The sequence below is a fragment of the Dendroctonus ponderosae genome, unplaced genomic scaffold, assembly GCF_020466585.1.
Source record: "Dendroctonus ponderosae isolate FM_Combo_2020 unplaced genomic scaffold, Dpon_F_20191213v2 Dpon_F_20191213_478, whole genome shotgun sequence".
Lineage (NCBI taxonomy): Eukaryota > Metazoa > Arthropoda > Insecta > Coleoptera > Curculionidae > Dendroctonus > Dendroctonus ponderosae.
The window spans coordinates 1-14,874 of record NW_026018693.1 but is presented as its reverse complement, the minus strand read 5'-3'; the positions used below and the strand labels follow the sequence as shown (position 1 = coordinate 14,874).

General features: G+C 36.4%; 1 protein-coding gene across 1 annotated transcript; it reads right to left on the bottom strand.

Annotated features, from left to right (window-relative positions):
* Nucleotides 1-466: 466 nt before the first annotated feature.
* LOC109541684 (integrator complex subunit 4) lies at nt 467-12,423 on the bottom strand (the record flags this gene model as incomplete). Its single annotated transcript, XM_048666310.1, is given in 13 exon segments — nt 467-690; nt 744-924; nt 983-1,130; nt 5,152-5,395; nt 5,466-5,581; nt 8,257-8,410; nt 8,466-8,660; nt 8,717-8,885; nt 10,837-11,035; nt 11,320-11,615; nt 11,668-11,920; nt 11,979-12,175; nt 12,229-12,423. Coding segments are annotated over 13 exon segments (2,433 nt in total), but the record flags the coding sequence as incomplete, so codon positions are not given.
* Nucleotides 12,424-14,874: the final 2,451 nt, after the last annotated feature.

Here is a 14,874-nt window from a genome sequence, read left to right as displayed (position 1 = left end):
GTGCAGCTATAGCAACGCGTGAAAGTGGTCGCAATTTAACGGCTGATTCCTAAAGTAATTCCGATGCCCGGACGCATAAGGAATTATGAAAACCATGTATTATTGATAAGAAAATAAGCACCAACACCAGGCATAGACAATTATGGAACGGGTTTGCGCTAACTTTTCGCATTAATCGCACACTGTTATGAACTGAATTATTCTCAACTGATTAGACTGACGAATGAATCACCAATTTTTTCCATTTTTCCCTTCATTTCTGCGGTGACCTTTGATGATTCATTAATAAATCAACAGGTTTAACGCAACCCTATCGAGAAAAACAGGTCCAATCAAATACATGGACGCAAAATGTATGCCTTCTATCTCGCAAACATCTCCGTTTTATCTGTGCTCCCTTGTAAACACTTGCAGAGGATTGACACAGTACACCTTCATGTTAAATTTAAAAAAATATACAACTTACGTTAATATTGGGACGGGGAATGCTGGCAATTTTTGGGCTGAGCAAAATCGGCGTTAAAATGCGCGACACTGCGCCCGGCTTTGGTTCCTCGATCTGGGACAAATCTCGAAATACCAACGATGTGAACCCATCTGGTTGGATGTTGTTCTGCGAAAGATCCTTCTGCATTTCCTCTACAGCAGTGAGGAAGTGATGGCACGGTGCCAACGCGGACGAATTACTACCTAAAATCCCTTTACTATTGAGCGATTTTCGCGAATTTCGAAATTCTTCTCACCTTTAACAATATAGACTAAATTCAGAGCCAAAGCTCTGAGTCGGAACTGTTTGACGGCGCACTGTTCTTCGGCGTTCAACCCAACAAAAAAAAACTGCAACTTCAGGCAATATTCCAAGAGAATCTGAATATTGGTCTTGAGCGTGTTTTGCTGTTGGGTGGCCAACGTGGCAGGATTTACCTGAAATAGCATGGCTGGATGTGTTCCTGCATTTAGGAAAATCGTCGAAAATACCCACCCAAAATCCCCGGTCCAAAATTTGTAAAATCTGCAGCTGAGCCCCGATATACAGTGCAGTAAACTGCGCGGTGCCCGATACAGATTCATCAATTTCACTTAATCGGTTCAGTTGCTCTTTGGCCATTTCCAGCAGCGATATGTGAATGCTGGAGGAACAAAGACTATTAGAATGGAGTGCGCCAACATAGAAGCTCATCAGAGTAAAGTTCTGCTTACTACAGAGAGAAAGAACTCCAATCGAAATTTAGTGAATTTTTCTCAAAAAACTTGAACTATTTTTGTCCATACATTTACATGTTGTAATAACAAATATTTCATCGGCAATGATCGCAAATAAAAACTATGTGATTTAATCGACTTCTAACACCTGTTAAATCATCCAAATATTCGCATCTTTTCGCTTGTGACGCAACTAGGCTTTGCAAAAGGCAATTATTTTGCGACTTCATTTATTCCATTCATTAAATCAACGCAACCAGCATGTAGGCCTGGGTAACACTGTGTGACTTGGGCTTTTGAGTTGATGTCACTCTGTGAGTTGGTGAGTTATCACTCATCGCGCCTCACTACGGCGAATAATCCTTGAATTCTGAACTTTTAAATAACATTTCGTTGGTTTCTATCATCGCTCGGAAATTGAGCAACAGTTTTATTTTTGTGTTTCTTCGCGATTTTTTTGCTTAGTCAATATTTTGAGGAAAACAAAATTTAATTTTAGTTTGCATTGTTGTGCATCAATCACTGCAGCTGAGTGAAATTCAGACAAATATAAACGGCTCTAAATGTAAAATTAAATTTGTGGAAGACCGGCGCTTGGAGCGTTTTTCGTTTAGTTGTTAGGGAGTTTTTAGGCCCCTTAATTGCAACACGTTTTACGTTGTCCGTTATTCTGAGCATGCGTATTAGTCAAGAAATAACCGTTTACGTAATTAGAGGATAATGTGTTCCTTTATTTACGTACGAGTAGCGGTAACGTTAATAAGCATTACGTTAAAAAGCAGCACGACGGTGTTGACATATTTGACTTATTTCTAATATTATTAATAAAATAAGCGGTTATAATAGAGTAAGAAATTTATTGTAAATTTAAATAAGACTTTTTCATTGATTAATTTACGCCATTATTGCGTAATTACGGATTTTATGTGAAAATTGTTTGGGCCCATGTTTTTTTCCATCTTAACCACATTTTGTTTAATAACAATGCAAACTTAAACTAGGTTTGCTTTTCTTGCAAACTTTTTCAAACAATAAAGTGAGGTTTATTTTATTTAGAGTGCAACACACGTGGTATCAAAAACAAAAAAACTTACTTAACGTTATTTGCCTAAACACCTTCTTTTTTTTAACACTGCGCATGATCACGATAACGTTTAACGTTTAAGGCCAACGTAATTTTAAGGGGCCTAAAAACTCTCTGTTGTTGACTTTCGTTAAGTTGGAACGTGAAATTTGTCCTTGGAAATTTTGCCCTGCGAACAGGCACTTTCAACAAAAACGTCAACAATATCGAACTGCCAAGCAAGAGCAGAGCAATGAATCATCGAAAAATCGAACATGCAAATGATTAAATAATCATGTTTATCACGTATATCGGTGTATTTTTCTTATCGAAAAGGTGGATGAATATTCAGTTTGCTACCGACAGTGGATAATCGGTCGATAATCGTGTTTTTAGATAGGAAATATAGTTTTAAAAAGGGTAGTGAACTTTTTGAACATTTATAGGTAGAAAATGGACGCTGGGGCGGATTCATTTGAGTGAATTTTTGAAAAGATTTTGACATTTAGAACGCATGACTCTGAACTTGTAGAGTATTTTTTGTTTCTGAGAAATTTAGTTTCGAAAAACGCGTTACAAAATGTGTTCTGCAACAGTTTTTTCAAGTCCAAAGCAAAATTTCTTAACGATGTGTGAAATTCAAAATTTTTACGGCATTTAGAGCGCACCCTTCCTTACTGAACGCACAACTCTGAACTTGTAGAGTACTCTTCGTTTCTGCAAAATTTAGTTTTAGAAAACGTGATGCTCAATGTGTTCTGCAACAGTTTTTTTAAGTCGAAAGCAAAATTGTCTTAATGATGAGTGAAATTCGAAATTTTGACGATATTTAGAGCGCACTCTTCCTTACTGAACGCACAACTCTGAACTTGTATAGTACTTTTCGTTTCTGCAAAATTCAGTTTTGAAAAACGGGATGCTAAATGTGTTCTGCAATAGTTTTTTCAAGTCCAAAGCAAAATTTTCTTTACGATGAGTGAAATTCGAAATGTTTACGACATTTAGAGCGCACTCTTCCTTACTGAACGCACAATTCTGAACTTGTAAAGTATTTTTCGTTTCTGATAAATTTAGTTTCGAAAAACGCTATWCTAAATRTRTTCTAAAACAGTTTTTTTSAAGCCCAAACTAAAATTTCTTAACGATGAGTTAAATTCGAAATTTTCACGACATTTAGAGCGTACTCTTCTTTACTGAACACATAGCTCTAAACTTGCGAAGTATTTTTCATTTTTAAGAATTTTTTCTAGATAAACGCGATGCCAAATGTGTCCCGCAACAATTTTTCCAGTCCAAAGCAAAGTTTTCTTAACGATGAACGTGATATTCGAAATTTTGACGACACTTAGAGCGCACTCTTCTTGACTGAACCCACAACTCTGAACTTGTAAAGTATTTTTYGTTTCTGAGAAATTCAGTTTCGAAAARCGCGATGCAAAATGTGTCCCGCGACAGCTTTTTCCAGTCCTAARCAAAATTTTCTTAATGATGAGTAAAATTCGAAATTTTCACGACATTTAGAGCGTACTYTTCTTTACTAAACCCACAACTCTGAACTTGTAAAGTACTTTTCGATTCTGAGAAATTCAGTTTCGAAWAGCGCGATGCARAATGTGTCCCGCGATAGCTTTTTYAAGTCCRAAGCWAAATTTTCTTAAAGATGAGTGAAATTCGAARTTTTGACGACACTTAGAGCACACWCTTCTTGACTGAAYCYACAACTCTGAACTTGTAAAGYCTTTTTCGTTTCTGAGAAATTCARTTTCAAAAAAACGCRWTGCAAAATGTGTCCCGCGACAGCTTTTTCAAGTCCTAAGCAAACATTTCTTAACGATGAATGAAATTCGAGACTTTGACGACACTAAGAGCGCACTCTTTTTTACTGAACCCATGACTTTGAACTTGTAAAGTATTTTTTCGTTTCTGAGAAATTTAGTTTCGAAAAACGTTATACCAAATGTGTTCTGATACTGTTTTTTCAAGTCCGAACCAAATTCTCTTAACGATGAGTGAAATTCAAAATTTTGGCAACGTTTAGACCGCAGTATTTTTCTTTGCTGAACCCACAAGTCTGAACTTGTAGAGTATTTTTCATTTCTGAGAAATTAAGCTTCGAAAAACTAGATGCAGAACGCGACAGTTTTTTTAAGTCTTATGCAAAATTTTCTTAACGATGAGTGAAATTGGAAATTTTGWYGACATTTAGAGCGCATTCTCCTTTACTGACCGCGCAACTYTAAACTTGTAGRGTATTTTGCGTTTCTGAGAAATTTAGTCTTGAAAAACGCGATGCAAAATKTGTCCCGCRACAKYTTTTTCCAGTYCWAAGCAAAATTTTCTTAAYGATGAACGTRAWATTCGAAATTTTSACGACAYTTAGAGCGYACTCTTCTTGACTGAACCTACAACTCTGMACTTGTAAAGTATTTTTCGTTTCTGAGAATTTCAGTTTCGAAAGACGCGATGCAAAATGTGTCCCGCGACAGCTTTTTCCAGTCCTAAGCAAAATTTTCTTAATGATGAGTAAAATTCGATATTTTCACTACATTTAGAGCGTACTCTTCTTTACTGAACCCACAACTTTGGACTTGCAAAGTATTTTTCGTTTCTGAGAATTTTTCTCGAGAAACGCAATGCCATATGTGTCCTGCAACAGTTTTTTCAAGTCTAAAATTTTCTTAACGAAGAGTGTATTGGGGTTAGTGTGTTAACACCTGAAAATCCACTGTGTTACCCAGGCTTAACACGTAGACTATTATTATACTGGGTGTTTCGCTAAGGGAGGCTACCGGTCATATATCAGTATAAGGTATTTAACCTTTAAAAGAACTGCAACAGTAGCATTGGCTACTGTGCTTTGCCTGATTGTAAACGGGTGTACTGACCTGGTCATCGTTTCCGCCACATCCAGATTCGAAATAACGTTGTTCAAATAGGCCAAGCTCTCATCCACAGACATTTGCCTCGATATCGACGTACCCGTGGTTTCTGAGAGGCTTAGAACGGGCACGAATTGAGGCATGGTATCCCTCAGGTAGGCGTAGTGGCGTAACGTATGAGGTTCCAGCAAGGAGATGATCGTTCCAGAGTTCTCAGCCGCATTGAGAATAAGAATCAAATGGCAAATGTCTTGGGGTAGAGTTAAGGTTTATCACGATTTTCGCTATTTTTATTGGTGGATAATGTTATCAAAGGATACAGTGCGGATTTTCTACATCTGGCTCAGCCATATCGCAAAACGGGTGGATACTCAAAAAGTGGGGCACCAACGGCACCACCAGCTCCGGATGCTTGCGTCCTATACTCTGTAAACACCTAACAAAAAAAGACAATGTAGATCAGTTAAGGAATTCACGAAAAAACAACATGTTTAAAGTGAAGTATTTTTTTAAGTTGGGAGCTCGACAACATTTCCCACCTGGCTTTGGCCTGTTTTTTCTTGTGTCTTGACAAATAAACAAACAACCTATTTGAACAGGAAAATAGCCAGTTTCTTTATGGACATCAAACACAAAGGAACATTATTTAAAATTTGCGAACGTCAAGCACCAAAATATTCATTTTAATACAAGAAACCGACTTGAAACCAGACAACTTCAAGCGCGCATTATCAATACATTTTTTTTCACCCAAACACGACCTGCTTTAAGAAGCGCTGCTTTCCTCGTGCATTTCCGAAATACAGGGTGTTAGCATACGGATTTCGTAAACCGTAAGAGAGTTGAGCTCGGCTAAATCAGTGCAAAGTTGCGCAATTTCCACTACTTTCAAAAATATTGCAAGAAAGCTGAAAYTTGCCCAAACCATTGTTTTTCTGAGCTTCCCTGAAGAGGTATTTTAAAATAATTATTACATTATTAAASCACCTTGTATTTAATACAATTCAAGTAACTATTAATATAGTAAAAATAATTACAATAAAATCCTTTAATTTGTAATATTTTGAGGATTGYCGTCCARAAAAATTCTGASCTTCGGTCACTCYCAAAGAGTTAAACCACGCACCGCTAYTGCAATGGAATGATTTTACAAAAGGARAATCCAAATGCCACTAAAAATCAGCGGTTGGGATCTAATCAGAAAATTATAGAGGAAACTCTCCAACAATAAKGGCAGATGATCAGACAAATGAACCGAAAAACTCCGACGAAAAAAAGACTGTAMAACTTTTTCGTTTTCTCCTCTAGTTTATTGGGGATTTTTTTTACGAAAGAACTAAACTTAGTTTGTYATGTATTACGTCCATGTGGAAGCACTCKTAAAGGAAAATTWAAAAAAAAGAAACAATTTTGTTTTTTCACTGAAAAATCCATCGGGTAAACCGTTGAGTATTCGGTGGATTTCAAAATTTTTTCTTTTCGTCTAAACGAAGCCACTTGTCGAAAAATGTGCCTCCTTATGAAAAATTTGGTAAGTTAAAAGGTTGCTAGTGGTAATTTTTACAAATGCTCAATGTGAGGTTTTTGAAAAAAATTTCAAGTGGTTAATAAAATGAAAAAAATTCCAAACCGAAAACGTTGCAGCAACTTTCATGTAAAATAAATACTAAGCGAGCTACTGGCCTTTTTTCGATTTTAGAGTCGAATTCTGTACAATTTTTTTCAAAAAATCGGCACATTCTGAACAAATTTCTATGGAATGCTTGGAAGCAAGTGTAAACAGTAATCGATGTGAATTTGAATTGAGTTGAAGACGATTTGAGCGTTTTACTCGCAGTTTATTGGATTTTTTCGAAAAATCGAACTTTGATTCTAATGTATTATTCCATATGAAAAGACTTGAGGAAAAATTGAGTCGAGATTTTCGGTGAATTTTTAATTTTTTTTTCCCAAACGACGCTCTTCGATAGAAATTTTTTACTCTGTTGGCCAGTTAAAAGGCAACCAGTGGGAATGTTTCCAATTGCCCAGCTTAAGCGGTTTTTGAAACAAAATTGAAAATGGGCTTTTGAAAAAATTAAGTATTTTGAATACCGAAAACGTTGGAGCAATTTTGAATACTCCAGTGGATCTGGGAGGTTAATCGCCATGAAAATTGTAGTATTCACTTTTTGTGTAAAATAAACACTAAACGCGGTACTGGCAGTTTTTTGAGTTCGAGTCGAATTCTGCGAATATTTTTTCGAAGTTTGACGTATTTTTAAACCATAAAATCAAGGAAAAATTTGGACTTTATAGCCGTTAGAGACACAAAAATATCCCATATCCACATACATTTTCCGTACAGTCCACAACCGCTGCCGATTTTAATGGGTTTTTTGTAAATTTGGCAAATTTTACAAAAAAATGTGGTAAAAATTTGGACTTAAAAGCCACAAAAAACTCAAGAATAATTCGCGCACACTGATTTTTGGCAGCAAATCCAGAGCAATCCTTAATTCGTGAAAGTTGAAAAACTCAACTCGCAGCCACTGCTTCACAATAATCTAACGAATTCACATTTGTCCCACATCAGCCCCATCTTTGTCTCGCTCAATACATCTTATGGACAGTGCAGGGCACCTAACCGGAAATCTTCTACTGAAAAATACTGCACTTTTAAAACCCGTTTGGAACAAGTGGCTTCCACTGACATCAGCGGCTTCAAGTTGCAAAATTTGCTGTTAGGTGCTCTGCACTGTCCATAAGATGTATTGGACGGGACAAAGATGGGGCTAATGTGGGACAAATGTGAACTAATTAGTGCAATGTGCAGCTGTGGCTGGAAGTTGAATTTTGAAACTTTTATGAATTAAAGGCGAAACTGGATCTGATGCCAGGAAACAGTGTGTGCGAATTATTCTGTATTACAATCCACCTTGCACCTTACAAAATAGGTTTTAAATGTGTACCGGTCGTCTGCTACTTATACAAAATAGACACTCGACACAAAAATGTGATAAGAAAAAACCAGATAATTCAACAGCACTAACATTAAAAACAGGAAAACACTAACATTAAAACATTTTTTTGCATATATGAAACGGAGTGTTGGCATTTGTGTGTACTCACCTATATGTTGATCGTTTATCTTGCGGGTAGCGCTTGAGATTATCCAGAAGCTTTTCCACGCACATCTTCAAGCCGCCCATCGTGGACATTTTGCAGGTGGCCAACATGCGGTGCAGCCCTTCCCTCACCTCCTGCGAAAAGTCTTCCAGCGCTCCTGCACAACAAATGCAATTGTCCGATTTTCCAACGCAGTGCGGCCTGTTACTCACCCAGAATGGTCTCCAGCTGATCATCTCGCAGAATAATGTGCGCGGAAATCTCCCGCAAACTGTCTATGGCTTTTAAGCGCACGTCTTCGATCTCATCATTGAACATATCGACCATAAAGTCGAGGGCCATATTGGCAAAATGGGGGTTACTGATCGAGAGCTGACACAGCGACTTTACTGCTGCTGATCGGACTTCTACAAATCGTAGCAAATAAGACACGGGGAATTATTTAGTTGAATGCAGGTCTTGCCTAAAAATTCATCTTCCAGTCCATGCACAAAAGCACCACAAGCGCCACTGCTCATCAAGCTGATGCTATCGGCTTTTAGCAGCTCTTTGGGGGCGTCGTCCGCCCATTTCTTTCCACTCGCCCATTCGCCACTGGTCACGTTTTCCCATGCCAGCTCATGGGCTGTCCTCTGTAGAAAATATTATCAAGCAATGCGTTTATTGGAGTAGATGTTGACTAAAAATTGGGTTTTCAAGGTGCAAGTGCACAACTTGCAATTCAAACAAATTCGAAAAATAGCAAGTTGTAAAGGTTCAAGTGGTGGATACTAAACTTGTTCACTATTAGTTGCATTTTTTAAATCTAAAGTTAAAATAGAAACTTGAAAGCCGTAAATGTTAAAAGTTGATATAAAGCATTTTTTATGGAACACCCTATATATTATCAGACTATGAAGGCTTTCACGGCCGGTCAAATTACATTTAGAAATATTTTCCGGGCCTTGAAGCCGAGGTCCATGGGAATTTATTCCTGACGTTTCGTCCTCAACTGCGGTGGACATTATCAAAGGCAATGAGGCAGTGGGAGAAGTGATCTCCCGTGCTTTCCGACTAAGACTGGTTCAACTACCCCTTTTGAACATATTTATTTTTAGCCAAGGTCATAAACTGTAGAAGCTAAAGAGAAAATACCGAAGTTTTTTTGAAATTTTAACACCCTGTATCTCGTTAACCATGGGCCTGAGAAGAAACACTTAAATGGAAACTCGACTTGTTTTTAGGTCCTCTACACGCCCCTGCTCTGTGTCCATAAGGGTGTGAATCACCCTGTATATATTGCTATTTAGTCGTTTTCTATACATATATTGCGCTTTAAAAATTATAAATAGCATCAGATCGAAATCGTGTTGAAATCGCCATCAAAAATGTCAGTGCTAAATACCTACTCGACTAAAATTCGAAGTACTCGAAACACTATACGCAAATATTTCTCATTCTTATCGTGAATGAAAAACGGATCAACTGCATGGGCCTCAAGAAAAGAATATAAGCGCTGTAGCACCCAGAGACGTGTTCCATCTGGAAACACTTTTTAGAATGGAGAAAAACAATTATTGATGATATTGTAGAGATAGATGAAGAATTACGTACCTCGTTCACCCGTTGGAACGTTTTTAGATTAAAATTTGTATATCTGAATTGATCCCCTAATAGCCCCAACTTAACGCCCCTTGATTCTTTTCTCTGGACTTATTTAAAGCATATTGTGTATGAAAATCCAATAGCAAATGTTAATGATTTACGCATGAGAATAGTGAATGCAGTTCAATATTAATATGGATAATAACCAATACATTCAAAATGTTTTAGACAAAATTGAAATTGATTAGAGAGATCGTCTAGAGAATCAATGATTTTTATCTCATTGTTGTTATTTAATTTTTTAGTCTCTAGTAGCAATAAATATTGTCATTTTTCTGCGACTTTTGATTGTCGTATTTCAAGGCTACTTTGATTTGAATTTGAAACACCAATAAAATTTAATTAAATTAATAAAAAATTGGCAACATTCTTCTCGGGGGTTCAGGGAGTACAGAAAAAAGAGTTTCTTCATATAATTCTTATCAAAAATTGAGATATTTGCGAAAAACTAGATCGAAAATTATGCAACAATGTCCGTTTACAGCATTTCTTAAATACCTGTCACCTGTATACATTTCTCAAATCGCATCGATCCGTCTGAAGGTACATAGGGTGTTGTAATTTAAAAATTCGAGTTTATGTAAAATTTTAACTTTTACAGCTTTTTTTTATTTTACTGTCAGAATTTCAAAAAAATCATCAAAAATGGGTGTCCACTTACGAGAAAATACGCTGTAAAATAGAATCAAATAATCTCTTGATAAATGGAAAGCATTTCTGTAAAATTATGAAGATCCGTAAATAAATTGGCTTTTCAAGTGCTTTCACGAATTCAAACTTTTTCACCCAATTTTGATCAAAAACCGTGAGTGAGTGGAAAACTCAGGTTTTCTACTCATGTAGAATCTTTAAAACATGGAAAACAAGCGAGTTTTTTTATTTTGTGTATTTGATGAATTGATAAGCACCTAAACTAAAAAAAACTGTTCAACCTCATACCTTGCGTCTCATATTAGACATGAGCTTTTTGTCCAACGTTTGAGTGAGGAATTTGGGGCTGATCTGCTTCATAGTACCAAGCAACTCGCATGCAAGAGTTCGGACCTGCATGGACAAGTCGGTGACGCCATTGCAGATTTTTCCAAAAGCGTCGTCAATCAGGCGGATCTCATGCACACTTCCTGGCACCAAAATTTCGCTGAAATCATTGAAGGTAAATGTTAGTTTGACCATTTAACTGCCAATGCTGAACAATAGATTTCTGCACCATCAAATCCAAAGCAGAAAGTAACAATTATCCCATCGGAGGATTATGATTCGAAGCTTTTACATGATTTTATCAAAAACTATGTTTCAGAAACAGTCGATCAGAGAAGACAAAATGTGTATAAATAAATAAGTAATGATAGAAACGACATTTGTTAACCTGAACTTTAAAGTATTAATATATTTTTAAATATCGGAGTGTGAATAGGTACTTACTTATCTGGGTACGCATTGCCTAAGATCCAAATCAGCTTCAAAGCAACACTGCGCACAATTTCATAGTCGTCTTTGAGGGCATCAGACACAAACACATAAATGTTGGGGTTCACTTTAAAACCCCTCTCGTAGAGCAAGATCACTGTGCTGAAAGCCTGACTTCTCAATCTGGCGTCCTGATTGTTGAAGTAGGAGCTGATAAGATGGAAGAGCTTGTCCGAATCATTACCAGAACATAAAGGCACGTGTGTGCCTATTATTTCCAAGCACTTGCACTTTACTGCATGGTGGGAGTCCTGCAACAAATCTAGTTGACCATTGAACGTTTTTCAAGGAGAATTTTACTACCTTTAAGTAGTTCTTGGCAACATCAACTAGTTTTTGGTGATAGCTGGTCGCACTCTCAGGCACCAGCATGCCCAGCTTCAGAATGGCATTCATTCCCTGCGCCAGCACTTTATGGGAAGTATCATTCTTAATCAAGTTTATTATTTCCTCAGCAAGGATGACACATTCAGATACATTTTGTAGCCCTATGTCAGTCAATAGCATTAAAATTTTCACCCTCACTGCTGACTCTGCCTCATTCTTGAAATGTTCACTAAGAGAAGGAAAGTGGAACTATAGAACGCATTATCTCAAACACTCGGTTAACTTACACTAGTTTCTTTAGAACCTCAATTACTCCTGCAGATCCCACTTGCATTGAGTCAGAAATGCTGAGTAAAAGCAGCAAAAACTCGTCACTGGTCTTGCACTCATCTAAAGCGTTGACGACTGTTATAAGGGAGCTGGGAGCTCCAGGCAGGGGCTTCTTTACCAATTTCAGACGTTTGGTGGGCAAATGAGCCGCGTCCTAAATGAAGAGGGTTAAAATGACTGCAGCAGTAATTTGCATTCGGGGCCTACCTGAGTGACGGTCTGGCTGTATTCGGCCAAGGCGCGCTTCTTCAACACTGCAGCCATTGTTTAATGGCTTAATTATCAAATTATACAAACAATCTTACAACATTTGTTGTTGTTCGTCAGTGCAGATTTTGAGGTTAAATTGACAGCAACCACAGATCACAGAGGTTACTCTGTTATCTGATGAAAAATCATCTAAACTTCCGCACCAAGCTTTAACTTTTTGTGAATATTGGCTTATGAATTATTGGCAATGAGTATTTTCTGTAGACCAGTATCTGCAGTTTTGAGAAGACACTATACCATTGGTAGTGAACGTATCCGTAAACATAACTTTTCTTAAAAAAGTTCTATCATCAAAAAAATTTTCTTGGGCCCACAAGCAATAGAGAGCAATAGCAAGCGTTTCAAATCATCACCTTCTCTCAACGTGTGCAACTTGCTCAATTTTGGTTTGAAAGGTTTTATTTTATGACGAACCAGGCATCTTCTAATTTTGTCTTTGCTTACATTTAATTCAACAGCCCTCAGACGTAAACTCATTTGAGGATTGGCACGAACTGAAGCTATGATGGAATCATCAATATGTGTTCGATACCGAAGTTGAGCGTGAAGCGGACTGTTCCAGTTTGAGTGAAACGCAAATTCACCCCTGCTGCAGTTTTATGTCTAATAGAATTTCTCTGTGGATGCCTCATATTGAATTCTTCAGCAACTTGTCTGCTACTTCGAATTCCATTACCAAATAATCTAACTATTTTTATTTTCTCYCTTAAACTGAGAWGTTCARTAGGCATTTTGTCAGCGCACTGATGCAATTAATGTCCAATTRACAATTATTAGACGCGGCTTATTTATTTCYATGGCTTTCTAGTGAATACTGATACAAAAATTTGAAATTTGGACTGCGTAAAAATTTAAAAAATGCCAAAATTTGACTTTTGACTTGAAACTCGGTATTTACCGTTAAAATAACATTCTGAACAACTTTTTCTAGTAATTTTTTCCGATATCTCTAACGCATCGCAAAATATAGCGAATTGCCCCTATTCGCAAAGTCGTAGTAGGCTGGGTTTTTATCTGAAGGTAGAAATGGGTACCCTAATCAATTAAGCTCATAACATTCTACCTCTGTACCGAATCTGAACACCTTGCTTCTAAAAATAACTAAAATACAGGGGTGTTTCCATCTTAAGTGCGACACACTGTATAAATTCAGTCAGAGATGAAATTAAAGTTATTTCAATAGTAATAAACGTTGTAAGGTCGACATATTTTTAAAAAAAATTTTTGGGTGGTACCAAAATTAACTCGAGTAATACTTCGTCCAGGTTTGCCAAACACGGATTTCTGTTTTTGTTATTGTGGATTATTTAATGTTATCGTGAAACGAAATACCAGAAATTATTTTCTAAACGCGCGAAGAACTAGACTTAGCAAAAAGCATCTGCAAAAAATTTTATTCTTAAATGTTAATTCATTTTTAAATGAAAATGAGATTTTTAAACATTTTTGCATCTAAACCGTATATTTTATTTAATCACTCTAGTTTATTATCAGTTTTTTGTTCTTTAAGTAGTTACTTCTGACCCATGTTTTGTTTTTGATTTTAGAATATTTTATTTTTAGTTTTCCAATGTTAAGAATTATGTTTTTAATAAAAGAAATCATTATATATCATCACTACTTCTACTATCATCATTCTGCATTTTAATGAAAAATTTAAAAAGTAAATGCGGTTCCTTTTGAAACCGCATTTTGAAACCTATTACCAGAGTTAAACTGGAACGTTGTAACCCGTTACAGAAAAATAATCGTTTATAACACCTCTAGTCTGCAGAATTTCTTTCCCTAAGCAAATAAATTAAATACCTCAATGTAATTTTAATCGTGTGTTTATTTAACAGTAATAAGGCAGTTTGAATAGAAATAAAAAATAATACATGATTTTGTCGTCTGTACCGGCCACTAATGTTAAGTTAGACCGGATGTGACTTTAATGTTAAGAGGACGACTCGTTGCCCCGAAGATATTTGCAGAAAAAGACTTTGGAATATCCAGCCCAGAACTTATACGTGAACAGTACAGACTTATTGCAACTATTATTAATGTAAGTATCTCAATTCTCCTATTCTTAGTGTAAAATACCTTATTATTTTATAAGAAGACGTGTGTTCAATTCGTTTTATATGGTAATATATCCTAAATATAAAGAATGACATTATTTCTGAGTAGAAATTGGTCACAGATCAAATTTGACGAACCGGCACCGACCATTTAACGACAATAATTTTAATGGTGGTGTTTTCGATCAGTTCGGTACCGGTACGCTTGGTGTATAGATAAAAGTTTACATTTTTACACATTTCCAAAACAGCGAAATATAGTTTTACTCATAATTGCTTACAGGTTTTAATTTAAAACGATTTTTGTAAGAAGTTGTCTTGCACTAACTCGGCAATAAATCTATTAGATTTAAAAAGCGATTTCCAAGCTCTACTTGAAAGCATAAAATAGAATCGAGACAACGACTGATAAGTTTTTTACATTTTGAATTACCGATAATTAGTAAATGTAAAAAATAACTATACAGGTTGTGCGGAAATAACGACGTGTGAGTAAATTGGCATATTTTAGAAGATTATTCTT